The sequence below is a fragment of the Caenorhabditis remanei genome, chromosome IV (genome assembly GCF_010183535.1).
Source record: "Caenorhabditis remanei strain PX506 chromosome IV, whole genome shotgun sequence".
NCBI lineage: Eukaryota > Metazoa > Nematoda > Chromadorea > Rhabditida > Rhabditidae > Caenorhabditis > Caenorhabditis remanei.
Genome location: NC_071331.1, coordinates 13,804,015 through 13,820,649, shown reverse-complemented (window position 1 = coordinate 13,820,649; position 16,635 = coordinate 13,804,015). Strand labels below are relative to the sequence as shown.

Genomic DNA, 16,635 nt, shown 5'->3' with positions numbered 1-16,635 from the left:
AACAAATATCTGGAGGAATCGGTGTTTTTAATAACGCTTTCTTGATTTTTCTTATAACTTTCAAGTCTCCAAAGAAACTGGGTACATATAAGTATTTGATGATTTATATATCAGTTTTCGAGTTGATTTATGCAAGTTTGGATATGCTGACAGTACCGGTTAGTACATGAATTTTAGAAAATGTTCAGAATTTCCGTGTTTTTAGGAAATATTCAGTAAAGATTCAGCATTTTTCGTTATGATAAAATCGGATAAAACTGTGCTTCCAGACAGTCTGATATTCTCAGCGACAGGTCCGTGTGGAAAAAATGTTCCTTATCTTTCAATCACCAGCTTTCAGTAATGTTCAGCTCTATGTACGGCACTTCAATTGCCATATTCGCAATCCATTTCGTCTACAGATACGTGACTGTAACAGGGTACAACACATCTCACGTTACCCTATTCGGGCAATATTGTAGTGTTTCAGTCACTCCCTCCAGTCAACATTCGTCTCGTGGAAGTTCATAATTTGGTTGTTTTTTCCTTTTGTTTTTGGACTATTATGGAGTGTGGTTATCAATTTGACACTTACCGCGAATCCAGCCGGGGATTTGCTTTTAGAGTGAGTTTTGGACTAATAATAGCAGAAAGCTTTTAATTGGTTCTTGGAACTCTTGCAGAACTTTCTGATTTTCAGACAAGAATATCTGTCAAAAACCAATCACTCAATAAATCAAGTTTCCTACATTGGAACGTACTTTTTTCCCAGAACAGTGAATGGAACAAACTATTTCAGTGTGAGACCATTCATTGGGATTGGATGTATGCTGGCTGCAAATGTGAGATTTGTCGAAATTCTATAGAAAGAAAGAACAATAATTCCAGTTTGTATCAATTATGGTCATTCTATCCTACGGATACAAATGCTATATTCATATGAAGACAGTCCTTCCCACTACTTCTCAGTCTTCTCAGTTCAAAAACCTTCAGACTCAATTATTTTATGCTCTATTCTTCCAAACACTCATTCCAATCATCTTGATGCACACTCCTGCATTTTTTATTTTCATTGCCACGTTCATGGACAGATCTTGTGAACTACTCGGACAAATACCTTCGATTACAATTGTTTTGTATCCATCTCTCGATCCTCTACCAAATATTTTCATAATTCGTAATTATAGAGATGCAACTATTTGTGAGCTGTGTGCAGAGTTGCTGGCAAATTTCAATCATATTTCAGATTATGTGAAATCGGTTATTTCACTGGTATTCAGAATTCCCGGATCAAAAAAAGGAATCGAGGATTACAAGAACGAACGGAATGCAGATTTATCGAGATATAATAACCAGTCTAGTATGATTGTTTTGTGACATTATTTTCATTGTTCAGAAAATGTGAAACTCGGGAATTTTTAAATCAACGTTACTTTTTCTCAACGTCAAAGCTATTCCCGGTTTATCTTTTTCAGTGTTTAAATTTCTTTCATAGAATGTAAAATACTGAGACTACGGATATAGAAACTGCCAGACAAGATGTCACAATAAAACTTTTTTATTTTTATAGAGAAAAGTTTTATAACTTCTTGTCTAGGAAACATCGGAGCCATGTCTAGTCTTCCTTTCCTGTCACTTTCGGTAACTTTGAAATGTGGCTGATCTTGCTATTTTTTAATATTCGATACTCAGTAAGTATTTGATTCAAATTTGTTTTCATTTCCATGAGAATCAATTCAGGAGGCGACAAATGGAATGATGATTCGTCAAGATTTAACTGCTAGCTGCAGTAATTGGCATACTCTCACTTTGAAATGGAATGACTGCCTGGTTTTTTGTGCTAAAAATGAGACTTGTGTGGTATTCTGCTAAAAGTTACACTGATGAGAAATTAACAATGATTCAGATTGCTCGAATGTCCTTACAATTGTCTTCATTCTGCCAAGTTTGTGAAATAACAAAATTGAAAAGCATTCTGAAAAGTGACGAGGAACGAGACGTGATTGCATTAAAAGTTTGGTGTTGAAACCAGGTTGTTGCTTAACTTTCAGTTTCTAGACAACATCGAATCCATCAGCTGGATGCGAAACATTTGAAAGAGGAACTTACACGACGAACTTCAATAACACTTCCAATCTGACCCGGTACAGTTATTCAACTCAACTTTTGAAAAATGGATCATGGTCGTATACTTATAAAAGTAAGTCAAATCATTCATTAGCAGCTTCGATTGTTTCCTATTTGCTTCCAGTATCAAAAGTTTGTCCGTCTAAATGGGTTTACTTCAAGAGAAGTCTTGGAGAATGGTGTGTTAGACTGTATTCGGAATATTTGAATCAAACGGAAGCAACTAAAAAATGTGAGAAGCAAGGAGCAGTTTTAACAGGATTAGAGAGTACAGCAGAACGAGATTATCTATGGAGTTAGTTCACAAAGATTGTAAAAAGGTTCAACAATTGATTTAGATATTGCAAGTACAACTTTTAATGTGGATGGATTGACGAAAGTTTGGATAAACGGAGTTCGAAGAAAGGGATGTCAACTGATCGGAGTGAAGCAGTTTCCGGCAGGATGTGGTGGACTGGCAGGATTCAATTTCACTGATAAACAACTCTCAAAGAAAGAAGGACTCAGTTGGACGGAGCACAATCCAGATGGTTTACGATATGAGTTATCGGATATCTATCAGGATTGTCTTGTCATGTGGATCAGACCGAATCAGAAATTAATTGATGACGTTTTGTGAGTTATTTACAAATGATTAATCTCTTAAAAAAAAAAGAAAACATCAAATTCTAGATGCAATTCATATTTGGATCCCAATGGAAACGAGATACGTGGCTACGCATGCGGAAAAGAAGCCGGATAATTCATGTTTTGGCTCTTCTTATAATTAAATTATAACAAAAATTTTGTTGATTCTCAGTTTACTTTTCTATAATTATGAAAAAAAACACAAACTTGTGTATCCGTTTTTAAACTAGGAAACCAGAAACAATGGAAACACAAAAATTGTATTATTAACTTTGGAACTGTAGTAATTGAAAAGTTTCTTATTTTTGTTTTCAGAATAGAACTGATCGCTTTCGTAATAGTATATTCATTTCTCTTGAGTCTGCCAAGATAGAAGAAAACTCGGTTCTATATGTATTTTTCTAATTTCCTCCGTTTTCCTGTTTCTTAATAAATACTGAACATGACTACCTCCATTTAAACAGTCTGACTTCTTTCCTTTTTTCGTTTTCTTGAATTTTTCAGAATGCTCGGAAAGCAATGGCGTTACCTTTTGAAGTTAATTCAAGACATCTCTGCTGGCTTCTCTCTGGTTATAAACAGTTTTCTAATGTTTATGATTCTGACAAAATCTCCGAAACAATTGGGAGCCTACAAATGGTTAATGATATATATTTCAGTTTTTGAAATATTTTATTCCATTTTGGATGTTGTTTTAGTACCGGTAGTTGTCAAAATTAATTCATACGAATAGTATTCTTTTCCAGCAACATTATTCTCATGGACCAACGTTTTTAGTGATAGTTGGAACTAAAGATAAACTGTTTGGTCCAGCAGATCTCACTGTACTCAACTCATTCTATTGGGGATGTTTTGGAGCTTCGATGGCGGTTTTTGCAGTTCATTTTGTTTATAGATGGCTGGTAGTTTCAGAGTGACTATACATATTCTTTGCTTTGTCAGTTTTTCATCTCTTACTTAAAATTTCTAGAAATCCTCTCCTGGGGACATTCAATGGTTGGAAAATTTGGATTTGGTTTTCAATTCCTCTCTGGTACGGACTCACTTGGGTTTGTACTGGATATTTTCTTTCGGCACCAAATGACTCAACTTCCAAGTTTATTAGGTAACATTTCTCATTACAAACATTTGACACTCAACATAAATTCACGATCTGCTGCCGGAGGGTGTTTTAAAAAGGGCATCTAACTCAAATGATCAAATGCCGAATTTTCGAGCTTTGCAGGTCTGAAAAGAACTGAAAATCCTGTCTTCCGCTTCGAGATCATTTCGAACAAACTAGATGCGCCTTTAACACCTTCCGTCAACAGACCGTGTATTTATCATATTGGTTTTCTAGGGAAAATGTGAAAGAGATCTTTGAACTTGAATTCGATGAATATATTTATCTGGGTCCGTTTTTGTATGAGCGGATGGAAAATGGAACAGTGATTTTACATATTGTTCCGTTCATTGGTTTGGGGATAATTTCAGCTACAATTGTAAGTTGACAACGAGTTGTCAGAATTTTTCCAATCATTCCAGATCTCATCAATAATTATTGTTCTTTTGTTTGGATGCCTCTGCTATGTTCGAATCAACAATATCGTTGTGACGACAGTGAATTCAGCCAAAATGAGATATCTTCAGAGACAATTGTTCTATGCTCTCGTCATTCAAACTCTTGTTCCTTTCATTTTGATGCATATTCCTGCTGCAATCATGTTTTTATTCGTGTTCTTGGATATCGATTTGGGTGTTTATAGTGCAGTTGTTTCAATGACAATTGCTATTTATCCGGCTGTTGATCCCATTCCGACATTGGTTATTGTAGAAAATTACAGAAAAACTATACTGAGTAAATGAGTTTTCTCTAAAGACTGCAAAATCTCACTTTGGCTTTCAGAATTTTTTGGATGTTTCAAAAAAAACCACTTCTAGTAACAACAACAATACAGCCGACTATATTTATTCCTCGAACTGAAGCGACAATGCACTTGTGAATCGATATTTATATTTTTATAGATATTTTTATAAAGTCTTTACTGAGAAAACTAAAATGAAATTGTATAACTTCAGCCCGCAGAACCCCGGTAATTTGTTTTTCCTAGGATTTGGAGTAGACCATACCTCAATAACAAGTTGTTGTACTCTATGAGTCTGTCTACGTATTCGAGCACAAACCACATGAAAATGTTTGAGCAAAAGATAGATCATTCCCGGTTGTTGTATAAGTGGTTTGTCCTTCGCCAAATAAATCATTCATGAAAACGAGACTAAATGCACTTTTGTCAAATGGAATTAATGTAGTCAATAGACTTTATGATAACAAGATTATCACTGAGATCAGAAATTTTCTGGAGATGAGTTCATTGAAACGTTATACAATGAGAAGATGTTCGATTTGAAGAAAACGCGTTTTGGTAATGAGATTAACTCAAAAAGATCAAAAATTTAACACTGGAGATGAACTTTTTATTGAAAAGGTTTGATGCTTTCTATTTCATAAGTGATGTTTTAGTTTCAGTCATATCTGTTTTTTTTTTGAGTTAATAAAAATGAGAATATTTTAGAGATCTGAGAAGTACTAGTTATGAAAACGAACGAAAAGAACCTGAAATTGAGACAAGTTTGGTTGAATGGGAGATTAATATATTGAGTTTTGAGCTTTTTAACTTTCGACATATCTTATTTTGAAAAAAAAACAGTTCGTGAATTGAGAACATACCAAAGGTGTTGATATTTTTCTTGAGTTTATAATTGTCTAAACAAGAGTAAGAGATCATCGTCCTGCTTAAAGGTCGAAACCTTGCAAGTCAGCTAGCAAGTTTTTTATAACAAAATAATGACAAAACCCCAATAAGATTGAAGTTTTAAATGTCTTACCCAAAGCAGGACCACTTTTACAATAAGAAAATTCTGATTTCCAGATAGACGAGGAATCACATCTTGTTCTTTCTCAGATAACATTTCCTGTCACATTTTTGCTTCCAGCTGGTATTTAATCGATTCCTATTTCATTCAGCACGGCCTCCAGCGGAGGCCCTCTCAATACACTGCGCGCAGTACTTTGAGAGGGCCTCTGCAGGAGGCCGTGATTCAGTTGTATGGTTCATATATTAGGTTGGCAAGAAAGTTTTTGTGCATGTTTTGTTTCGAATGCTGCCAGTCAATCGACAAGAATCAAAACCAACTACGCATACCCTTTGTTAGATAAACTCTCTGTGATTCTGATAGCAGTCAGGAATTCCCCCCGACGCTTCTCTTCTGCAAGAGCCATGTCTATCTTTATTCTTGACCGACAACTCTTACAGCAATATTTTTATTTCCGCTTTCCATCTAATACCAACATTTCAAAATTTGTGCAACCAACAGGAAAAGTTTACAAGGATGAATTCTTCTTTTGGCACACTATAAGTAATTAAGTTACAAACTTTGAGAAATGCGATTTTTCTGTGGTCGAAGTTCCACGTACTAAAAGTGCATATGAATAGGATTTGTACATGCTGTGAGCTGTAGAAGGAGAGTTTCCATCTCAATCTTCCTGTGAATTAACAATGATAATCACTACTACTTATAACACAATTGGAAACTTTTTGAAATGTGTCGGCAACAATAAAAAAAGAGACATTGAACAGTCATATTTTGGCTAAGATCCGCGTTCAGTGAAGGGTAGACCTGCGGCTTCGAATTCTATCTCCTCTTTCAAATTTCAATCGACTTAACCATTTGGGTATCACTGATAGAGAGTGGGTATTGCACATAAACTACCCCAGGGAAACCCACCGACTTGTCGTTGATCAAACGCTGGTAGACATCATCAAAAGGGAATCATACCCAAAGAAAATAATGACCCTAATGTGGAGGACCCAACACAACGTATATGATTGGAAAATGTGAAAAAATAATTGTCTACTTCTGTTCTTTTTGTGTGCAAAAAATCAAAACTATACGTGAGTCTTCAGCTCCACACGGTCAAAAAGTCTGCCACCTCCATAATGTTGCATATCCGCTAGTTGCATACCCGACAAAATATTTTCTCACCTATTATTGGAAAATAGTTTTTAATTATGCAAATTAAAGCTCGGACCTTCTTCTAACGAATTACTATAAATTCGGGGTAATTCAGTGCTCTGCCGCTGAACAGGACTTCGATACTTGAAGTCAAGTCGAAAAATGGGTGGAAGTCTATTTTGCTTCGAAACAACCGGAGATCTGCCAGGACGATATCGGGAACCTATCCAGTAAATTGGAGACAGTTGTGGACTAAGATGGTTACTATGTTTGGTATTTGGAATGCTTCCTGTTTGAGTAAAAACAACTTGAGTCATGCACAAAAACTTTCTTGCCAACCTAATATTTGAAAAAAACTACTGTTCAATTCTACGATTTTTCACAAGCAGTGTTAATGAGATTCAGATTGTCTGGTGTATGTTGATTATCGGAATTGAATTAATCTCGAGACTGGAAAACTACGGCTGATGACATAAAACACACACACCTACCCAACGACTAATAGATTATTAAAATACGGAAATTGTACGATAAAACGATACAAACTGCGAAATAACAACACCTATAACCAGACGATTCTCTGTATTCATTTCTACAGTATCCTTGATTTCTGGTTTACTTCGAGATGGAGATGAATCAGATATCTGAAATACCGCATCCGATGAGTAATTGAAGATGAAAAATAAGAGTAATACGATTGACGAGATACAAAAAACACGAATTGTACACGGTGTTGCTCGCAATTTCTGACCAACTACCTATTATTTAACCGGGGTTGTGCTCCACGATTTTCAATCAGAATTCATTTTGTTATCTCTGAGATTTGATGGACAGATGATCTCACTTTTTGAGTACTTTTGAAATCAAATCCGCTCGAAATAAAGTATATTTCATATAGACAATGAGCGGATATTCAAAATATGTCTGGAAAATTTTTATTATAAAAAGTAGCGTTTTTTGGATACTTTTCAAAAAAAAAGTCTGAAACCGTCCGTAACTATTCAACTTCTCTTCTAATCAACCCCTTTTTTTCAGAATGCTTGGCAAACAATGGAGTGAATTACTCAAACTCATTCAAGACGTCTCCGCAGTCTTCTCAATCACAATCAACAGTTTTTTGATATTATTGGTTTTGACAAAGTCACCAAAGTCATTAGGAGCATACAAGTGGCTGATGATTTATATCTCTGTATTCGAGATTTTTTATTCAATTTTGGATGTGATTCTTGTACCGGTAAATCAAGAGAAAACAAGTAACAAGATCTGTCAGAGTACAACTTCAGCAACATTATTCCCATGGTCCAACCTTTTTGGTAATCGTCGGAATCCAGCATAAATTATTCGGACCGGCTGGTCTAACTGTCCTAAACTCTTGTTATTGGGGATTCTTCGGTGCTTCAATGGCAGTATTCGCTGTTCATTTCGTCTATCGTTGGCTTGTTGTTACAGAGTGAGTCGCTCGAAAAATAACTCTTTTTCAACTAGAAAATTTCAGAAACCCCTTATTACAATCATTTAATGGCTGGAAAATTTGGATATGGTTTTCAATTCCTCTCTGGTATGGACTCACTTGGGTATGTACTGGATATTTCCTCTCGGCACCAAATGAATCAACCACCAAATTCATCAGGTAAAATCTTCAGACCAGTTTATGATTTAATTTTATGATTCCAGAGAAAATGTGAAAGAGATTTTTGAACTTGAATTCGATGAATACATATATTTGGGGCCGTTTTTGTATGAGAAGATGGACGACGGATCACTCAAGTTGCATGTAATGCCATTTATTGGATTAGGAGTTATCTCTGCTACCATTGTGAGTTTAGGAATCATAAAAAAGAAATAACTAGTTCCGCCATAGATCAGCCGAACTGGGAAGTAGTTTTCCTTGTTATTAGACAGAATCCACTAATTCCCGGTTTCTAATTTTGTATTTCAGGTCTCATCAATTATAATTGTCCTTATTTTCGGTTACCTGTGTTATGATCGAATCAATCGTCTCGTCGCCACAACATCAGCTTCCGCCAAATTCCAAAAACTTCAGAGACAATTGTTCTATGCTCTTGTCATTCAAACACTCATTCCTTTTGTTTTGATGCATATTCCAGCTGCAATCATGTTTTTATTCGTGTTCTTGGATATCGATTTGGGAGTTTATAGTGCAGTTGTTTCGATGACAATTGCTATTTATCCGGCTGTTGATCCAATTCCGACATTGGTTATTGTAGAGAATTACAGAAAAACTATACTGAGTAAGAATTTTCAGTTTATTTATAAGTTATTTTTTCAGAGTTCTTCACATGTGTCACTAAAACCAAACCATTGACCAGTTCTACGGGAGAACTTTCTAAACCTTAAAGCGAATCACTGGCACTATTATCTCCTTCACTAAATTATTGTTTTCTTCATTTACAAATTAAATATTTGGAGCTTGTCAAGTTTAAAAATAACAACATAAATTTAAAATAGCACCTTAATGTAAGCTGAAGTATTTCTTCAACTTTTAACAGGATAATCATTTCCGTCTAATTGAATGTAAAGGTTTCTCTCATTGCCCGAACAACAATACTTCGCAACAAGTAAACCGCCTAAGAATGGAACAAGTAAAAACAAGAAATATGAGAAAGGGAATACAGAATATTCAATCGGAAGAGCACGGACGGAAGGAAGTATCACATGATTTTTTCTCTTAAACTTTGTTATATTTTCGTCGAATTCAACCATTTCTCTCGTCCAATAGTCCATTATCTGAAACTAGCATTTCATTTCTGAAATCGGAAACTCGGAACTCACTCCTTCCTCGAAATCTGTTTTCATTTTCGGCCTTTCTCCAGATGTTTCATTCCAATATATCTCAAAATAAGACGAAGTTTTCATGTCCGACATTTCGAATCCGTTCCCTGGCTTCCCAGTTTTTACGAAATTTATAAAAGACTCTCTGTAGACATTTCCTATGTTTTTCTCATTTTCATCTTCCTCGAATGGGTGAACTCCCATTATGAAGAAAAGGTCATCTGTGTGATCCGCATGTTTTGGATATGTGAATTCGTATTGATAGGCCGGTACTCCGTTTTCCAGAAGTCTGTTTACTCTTGTCCTGGTTTGAACTATCATTTCTTGGGTCTCGTCACGAACATTTCCGAAACTTTTTCCGAAAAACTCTAGAAATTTGGTAATAAAATTCCAAACAACCCTTGAATTATCTTACCAATTTCCCCATTTTTCTTGTCCGCTTGATACTTTTTGTTGATTTCTTCAGCATTTTCAAAAAGTAAAGATTTTCCGATATCATCATAACTTCCGAAAACTAAAACTTCATATTTTATACATCCGATTAATGCTGAAACATTCTTTGGACTATCCATAAAGTTCTTATCTGGAACGTCCTGGAAAATGGGTCCACGGAGAATCGCGCCCCCATAAGTTGGGAATTTTGCATCTTCCAAACTTCTCTGTATTCTGAAAAGAAAACATTTTAGAATGGGACGAGATAACAACAACAGATTCACCTGAGAAGTTCCATCGAATCAATTTTCTGTAAACAGTTTCTCATGTACAATTCTGTTTGCTTCTTTGTCAAATGATGTTTTGATTTCTTTGGAATACAATTTGCATGTTCTGCAAATCTGATCGTTTTCTCCTTTTGAAATTCCAAAGGTTCAAAGTTAGACGGTGCAGACATACTGATGTATTGTTGGAACAGGCTAAAAACTCCAAAAGTTCAAAAAAAGGAATTCCAGATCTACCTTAAATCTTTGTTCACTTCAGTACTAAAACTTAACATTGCAGCAACAGTCCCTCCAAACGAGTGGCCCAAAAGTGTTACTCGATTACTGTCACCTCCAAAATTGTGAATTTCTGATTTTATGAATTCCATGGCTAGCAGTATGTCTGGAAAATTGGAAAATTGTATCTCAATTAGCTGGCCTGCGCTCTAAAAACCATAAAGAGCCAAATTATTTGGAGCGATTTCTTGATTCTCGACGACAAAATGTGAGAAAATTCCCAGACGGAAGGCAGGAATAACAAATACAACATCTGAAAATTTAAGAAATCGTTGAAATATTGGAAGAGAATCGAGTCATACCTTGACTGACAAAAGTATTCAGAATAAATGTGTCATTGAACATAACAGCAGAATCATAATGAAGAGCCCCTCCGTGAATATAATCCACCACAGGGCAGTCTTTTGATTTCTGGAATCAGAAGAATAGACTCTAACCACCTTTGTTTCTTACCAAACAGTTTTCAGAAGTGAAAATATTTATATGTAGACAGTCCTCATCTAACCATTTTTGTTTGGTTTTTGTGACTGAAGAGTTTGAAAAACAAGCAGGACCGTATTCTGGAACGATATCACGTATTTGAAAAATACTAATTCGACGTTTTCAACCTTTTGCATTTCTAATACCAGTCCACGAATTCGCTGGCTCTGGTCTCTGAAAGCGTAATTCTCCCAGAGGTGGTTTTGCAAATGGAACTTTTTTGAATAAGTGAAATTCTCCTATTTCATCACCATCTAACTGTCCGAATGATGTTGATATAACCGTCGAATCAACTACTGAACTACAGAAAACTAGAAAAAATAATGGAAAGAAGGAATCAAATATGTGCATAATTTGAGAACTGAACTGAATGTTATTACTTTCAAACGACAAATGTGTAATTAAACTGTCAGAAAAGATAAGAAGCGCAGAATGATAAGATAAGAATATGCACAAAGTACAGACGAGTATGTTCTCTTTCGATCTGTGAAATTTGTGTCGTTTATTAGTGTACTTTTTGGTGAGAATAAAACAGAACAAAAATTCATTTATTTAAAATCATTCCATAAATGAGACAAAATGTACAAAAACCCAATCGAGATTCAAATTATTGTCCGAAAGTTCTGGCGAGCAGGTTTTGAACGGCAAACAGTGGATTTTGTGGAAGTTGTGGAGATGCTGGAGCCCTGAACTCTTGAGATGGACGACGGAATTCAGCGGTTTCTGTATCGACTGCAAATTCACGATCATTATTGAATGAAACATTTGGGTCGGATGTTTCAGAAGCCTTTTGGTAGAAGCATGCCTTCATATTCTCGAAACGATCGTAGCAAGCCAAGTAGGTCATGTCGAGTTGAGTCACGTTTCCAGGGCGTTGATCACAGAATGTGAAACACTGAAAGAATGATTAATGGAATAAGAAAATATGTGATTTGTTGGGTTTTTTTAGTTTATGGTTGGTTAAAACCGGAGAAGTTTGTTTTGACTTTCTGATAAAATGGAATGGATCTCTATTAGTCATAACATGTTTTGATTCTTTTCCAGTCTGAAGACATTCTCACTTTGTTTCCAGCCAATGTTGTTCCAACGGCATTTCTGGCACAACAGGCAGTATGATCTTCTCCTTGAGCAGCACAGAACTGGATGTCAGCAGCTGCTTGCATTGGGCAGGAATCTTGTTTGAAGTACATTGATTGAAGAGCTGATTTGGTGTAAGAACGGTATGAGCACTTGGAAAGACACGAGTCAGGGAGGTTACGCTCTTCACAGCATCTCATGAATCGTTCGTCTGGATTCATTTCGCTCTTCTTCTTGAAAGAAAGAGTCTTGGATCCTCGAGCTCTGGCTCTGTAACATCCATATGATCCACATGAATATCCACCACCACAACCTAAAAATGAGTTGGTTGTAGTCAAGTAACTATAATTTAGAATACAAACCTCCGGAGCACATTGGTGGCGGTGGTGGAGGGCACCCTCCTCCACAGATTCCAGAAGCGAAGCATGCTTCTGAAATCGACGCCAACGCGGCGAAACAAGAAACAACAAAAAGAATAGAGGAGATGCTGGAAGTCATATTGTTAGTATAGTTTGATGATGACATTTGACCCTTTCATTTCCTTTTATAGTAGCAAGACCTGTTGATGAGTAATCGTGCGAAGGTTACAAGGACATAATGGGCATTCAGTTGAAAAGAAGACCGCAGCTTTACACTTTCATTCGAGAGAGTGCTTGATTGAGAGAGACGCAGTCATGGGAAGAAAGTCTCGAATTCAAATTACGTCATGTAGAAAGGAGGGCTTAAACGAAAAGCGAATAGTGATTCACACCTGACACCTGAACTTGTTTCTTTGAAAAGTAGAAACTAAAAAAAGAGAAAAAGAATGAGTAAGCAAATATTCTCATGAATGGCAGAAGCTTTGGAGAGGGATTAATCGTTTTGTCCTTTCAAAAGGCTTATAGATTGTACTGTAGATTTCTTTCCTCGTCTCAATGACTTTCCTTTTCTTTTTTCTAGTTTGAAATCTTGAGTCAGGAAATAGGGAAATCAGAACACAAAGTAGAACGAAGAAGAGTGCATTCAATACATTTGTTTTCTGACTTTATCCTGAGTCATTCTGATTTTTGTTAGATGTTTCTGACTCTTTCAGAGTTGCGTCACATCGAACATTCTCAAAAATGATATCAGAGGAGACACATCGGATTTTTCCTATGACAAAAATCAGTGCCCTATGAGAAGATTTTTAAAGATGCAAATTTATTGAAAAAAAAAAAACAAATATTGACAATCACAAGTTTTATTTAGTAATAGCTGCTGCTGTCGACGTGGATACTTCACTTATAACTTTGATTCTCTTTGGAAGAACTGGTTTGAACATCTCTGAAATCAAAATCGTTACATCTTTCGAAATCCAAAATCTATTAAATTACCTAGAGTCACTTTCTTGTATTCTGACACAATTAACATGAATGCGACTGTGTCGATTGGTGGGTATAAACATAGGATAACATACATCCACCCAGTTTGAAAATTCATCTGAATTCCAATAAATGGAACCACGAGAGGTCCGATTAGAAATGGGGCGATTGGTAGGACGAATAGAAATGTTGGGACGACTGTTTGAACGACTAAAGCTCTGAAGAATTGCTTTTGAAGTTTCCGATTTACGACTGATTGTTGAGAGAGCTCTTTTTGTAAGATAGTATGCATTCGAACTCCACAGTATATAATGATCAGATATTGTAGACCCAAAATAGCAACTCCAGCCAACAAGAAGTTCAAATTATGCCATCTGACTGACCCATCCTCCGCCTGCAAAAACAACATTGAAGCTCATCAGACAAAACAAATTGCAGAGTGATCGAACAGCTGGTCATCGTAATCTTTAGATGGACTGACTACTAAACATGATTTCTAGAATTGTTACTCACGTATGGAATCATCAAAAATCGAGGAACGTCAGTGATGGTCAAGTTGTAAGAGTCGGCGATAATATCTCTGCAAACGAAGAATTATTTAAAGATGTGAATGGTATGGAAACCTCATGTAGGAGTCGGAAAAGTTATCCGGATGACAGAAATAATAGAGAGATCCACCATAAATTGCACCCGAAATTAGTGAATAAGATATCCAAACAATCACTCCGAATCCTCCGAACTTTCTGGCAAAATTTGGTCTGCACAGAGTGAAATAACGGAAAACGAATTGGACAGCAATAATTGCCAGAATGATTAAGTAGAAAGACGCGTAGAGAATGATAGCAAATTGAAGAAATTCATGAGATGCACCCAACCAAGTATTCAAACTGAAGTACATCAGACCTTTATTGTAATTGTGAGCAAATGGTCGAGCAACGAGTTCCCACGCGGAGAACATGATTCCCATAAGAGAAAATACAAGGACCATCACTTTATATGTACCCGTGATCTTTTTAATGTGAAGAATGGTCATATAGATAAAAAGAGTGTTTGCAATTGTGGTTGAGATAAATCCACATTGAGTAAAAGCATAAGAAAACTCATAAGAGAGAGTCATTACGGTCAGTAATGGAGGCGTTTGAAGAATGAGGATTCCAGTGAATTTTTTCCGTTTTTATGACTTCACGATAATATTGAATACAAGTTTGAATTTGTATTTTCTCGTCGATTCTGTTGTTTTTCAAATGGATACTTGAAATATGACTAATAGGTACTATGATAGAAGGAATTTGATTAATAGGGGATGAAGAAAAGACTTCTGAGTTGTGATTAATGAAAATACTTTTATTTCGAATGGAGCCAGTCCACTAGACATTTTAATTCGCTTGAATAACCTTAGAGTAGGTAAACATGTCCAACTCATCGTAATGTTACTTTGATACATTATTCTCTTCGATACAGAACGAATTTCTGATTTTCTGACTTTTCGTGAAGTGAAGATTTCATTTTTGATGTTATCAGCCGTTGACGTTGGGAAATGAGTAATGTACAAGATTTTTTAATTTAATGAATCTTCCTAATGCGTCGACATATGTGACATTGTATCACTATATGTCCATTTATGTTGCTTCTGAATGAGCTCGGATAGTTAGTGATTCCACGAGCTCTTGAACACAGACAAGCTTCCTTCACGACGTATATAAAAGAAAACAGAATTGAATAAATATGTTTTATTAAAAAAATAATTCACAAAGAATGAAGAAATTATCGTTTGAGCAGCTTCACAATATTTCCATGTCTGTCCCTTCTGAAACAACAGGAACATTTATTGCATCCAACATTTTTTGAATGCAGGTTAACTTTTTCAACGAGTTTCCAAGGAATCCTGCAATACGGAATGTCAAAAAATCTCATTTATTAAGATAACTCACTCAAAATAGCATTTCGATAACTGCTGATGATAATAATAGTTGGTAGAGGATCAACTGCTGGATACAAAGCAATACTCATTGTCAAAATATTCCCAATAATTTCAGAACTCATATTCAGAAAACACGCGAGATAGGCAACTGCCGCTGGGATATGCATGAGGAAAACTGGAACAAGTGTCTCCACAATCAATGCTGTCAAGAATTGGGAATGGAGATTCTTATGATGATTGGATTGAGAAGTAGATCGGACAAGATTATTGATTCGATTGTAACACTTGATTCCACAGAAAACCATTGTCAAAGAGGATACACTCTGAATATTATTTGTTTTAATGGAAGATGTTAAGAAAATCAAATTCACCATCATCATAGAACAAGCAGCAATCCCAAGGCATGGTTTCCAATCGAACACTCCATTCGGATAGAAGTATGGTCCGAAATAGGTCAAATCTTCTATTTTCCCAGGAAACCTTTTTAGATACGTCTCTCTGTGAATGTTTTGAAATAAACAATTAACACTTAAAGCCAATTCCTTACGTCAAGAATGTGTTCTTTTCAGGGGTCGGGAACAGTGTCGTCATACAGACCATGGACCAAATGGATCCGAAATCAATTGGGATTAGAAGCCAGACAAAAACGGTCACAGGGTTAGATGAGGTCAGACGTTTATTACTGAAAACATGTCTACATGTTAAGTTCTGAGAGGTCATATTAGAGATCATACCCATTGATTATCAAGTATCTGAACACAAAATGAATGCCGAAAATCGCCATGGACAGTCCGAAAGATCCACAAAAAAGAATATTGAGGATAAGCAACACTTGAATAGGGATACCAGATTTTGACGAGTCCATGATGGCTAACAGTCCAGAATCAGTTGTATAAAGAACCTAGAAAGGAATGAGCATGCTTACGAATGTTGCACTGGGTTCATTTCTATGGTTCTATTTTTTTCTTGACCTAACATCTTACCGGTGAAACGGTAACATCAAGTAGAGCATATAACATTTCAAAAATTGAAATATACATCATCAAATACCGATAGGCACCTAAACTTTTGGGCGAATGATACACAATCAAATAAATCAAGAGTAAATTTACAAAAATGGCGAAAATTCCTGAAATTTTTTGAACTGGTTCTTGAAGAGCCTCGAATATCTCCATAGTTGTATAGTGAAAATGATTGTTTTTCAAAAATTTACACGTTATAAAGCATTTTTAACTCTCAAAGGGGGTTCATCTTCATTAAACTGAATAATTGGGATTCCCTGAAGTGACAGAACTGAAGAATTGGC

The 16,635-nt window shown here is 35.9% G+C and overlaps 7 protein-coding genes across 7 annotated transcripts; 3 read left to right on the top strand and 4 right to left on the bottom strand.

Annotated features, from left to right (window-relative positions):
• Positions 1 to 342: 342 nt before the first annotated feature.
• GCK72_013881 (uncharacterized protein) lies at positions 343 to 2,848 on the top strand (the record flags this gene model as incomplete). The annotated part of the gene is made up of 8 exons (XM_053730043.1): positions 343 to 419; positions 470 to 604; positions 680 to 821; positions 868 to 1,251; positions 2,038 to 2,179; positions 2,231 to 2,401; positions 2,445 to 2,721; positions 2,779 to 2,848. The coding sequence occupies 8 exons, from the start codon at positions 343 to 345 to the stop codon at positions 2,846 to 2,848; spliced, it is 1,398 nt and encodes a 465-aa protein (XP_053584815.1).
• A 1,297-nt stretch (positions 2,849 to 4,145) lies between these two features.
• Positions 4,146 to 4,578, top strand: GCK72_013880 (uncharacterized protein; the record flags this gene model as incomplete). Its single annotated transcript, XM_053730042.1, has 2 exons — positions 4,146 to 4,214; positions 4,258 to 4,578. 2 exons carry the CDS (start codon positions 4,146 to 4,148, stop codon positions 4,576 to 4,578), a joined length of 390 nt encoding a protein of 129 aa, XP_053584814.1.
• A 3,184-nt stretch (positions 4,579 to 7,762) lies between these two features.
• GCK72_013879 (uncharacterized protein) lies at positions 7,763 to 9,052 on the top strand (the record flags this gene model as incomplete). Its single annotated transcript, XM_053730041.1, has 6 exons — positions 7,763 to 7,960; positions 8,010 to 8,176; positions 8,222 to 8,356; positions 8,401 to 8,542; positions 8,666 to 8,950; positions 9,017 to 9,052. 6 exons carry the CDS (start codon positions 7,763 to 7,765, stop codon positions 9,050 to 9,052), a joined length of 963 nt encoding a protein of 320 aa, XP_053584813.1.
• Positions 9,053 to 9,480: 428 nt separating this feature from the next.
• Positions 9,481 to 10,856, bottom strand: GCK72_013878 (uncharacterized protein; the record flags this gene model as incomplete). Its single annotated transcript, XM_003107725.2, has 6 exons — positions 9,481 to 9,887; positions 9,935 to 10,185; positions 10,236 to 10,430; positions 10,473 to 10,617; positions 10,669 to 10,764; positions 10,814 to 10,856. 6 exons carry the CDS (start codon positions 10,854 to 10,856, stop codon positions 9,481 to 9,483), a joined length of 1,137 nt encoding a protein of 378 aa, XP_003107773.2.
• Positions 10,857 to 11,598: 742 nt separating this feature from the next.
• Positions 11,599 to 12,566, bottom strand: GCK72_013877 (uncharacterized protein; the record flags this gene model as incomplete). Its single annotated transcript, XM_003087619.2, has 3 exons — positions 11,599 to 11,886; positions 12,053 to 12,381; positions 12,431 to 12,566. 3 exons carry the CDS (start codon positions 12,564 to 12,566, stop codon positions 11,599 to 11,601), a joined length of 753 nt encoding a protein of 250 aa, XP_003087667.1.
• Positions 12,567 to 13,287: 721 nt separating this feature from the next.
• On the bottom strand, positions 13,288 to 14,396 carry GCK72_013876 (uncharacterized protein; the record flags this gene model as incomplete). Its single annotated transcript, XM_053730040.1, has 4 exons — positions 13,288 to 13,370; positions 13,421 to 13,802; positions 13,922 to 13,988; positions 14,032 to 14,396. 4 exons carry the CDS (start codon positions 14,394 to 14,396, stop codon positions 13,288 to 13,290), a joined length of 897 nt encoding a protein of 298 aa, XP_053584812.1.
• Positions 14,397 to 15,189: 793 nt separating this feature from the next.
• GCK72_013875 (uncharacterized protein) lies at positions 15,190 to 16,194 on the bottom strand (the record flags this gene model as incomplete). The annotated part of the gene is made up of 5 exons (XM_053730039.1): positions 15,190 to 15,293; positions 15,340 to 15,652; positions 15,701 to 15,827; positions 15,877 to 16,011; positions 16,064 to 16,194. 5 exons carry the CDS (start codon positions 16,192 to 16,194, stop codon positions 15,190 to 15,192), a joined length of 810 nt encoding a protein of 269 aa, XP_053584811.1.
• Positions 16,195 to 16,635: the final 441 nt, after the last annotated feature.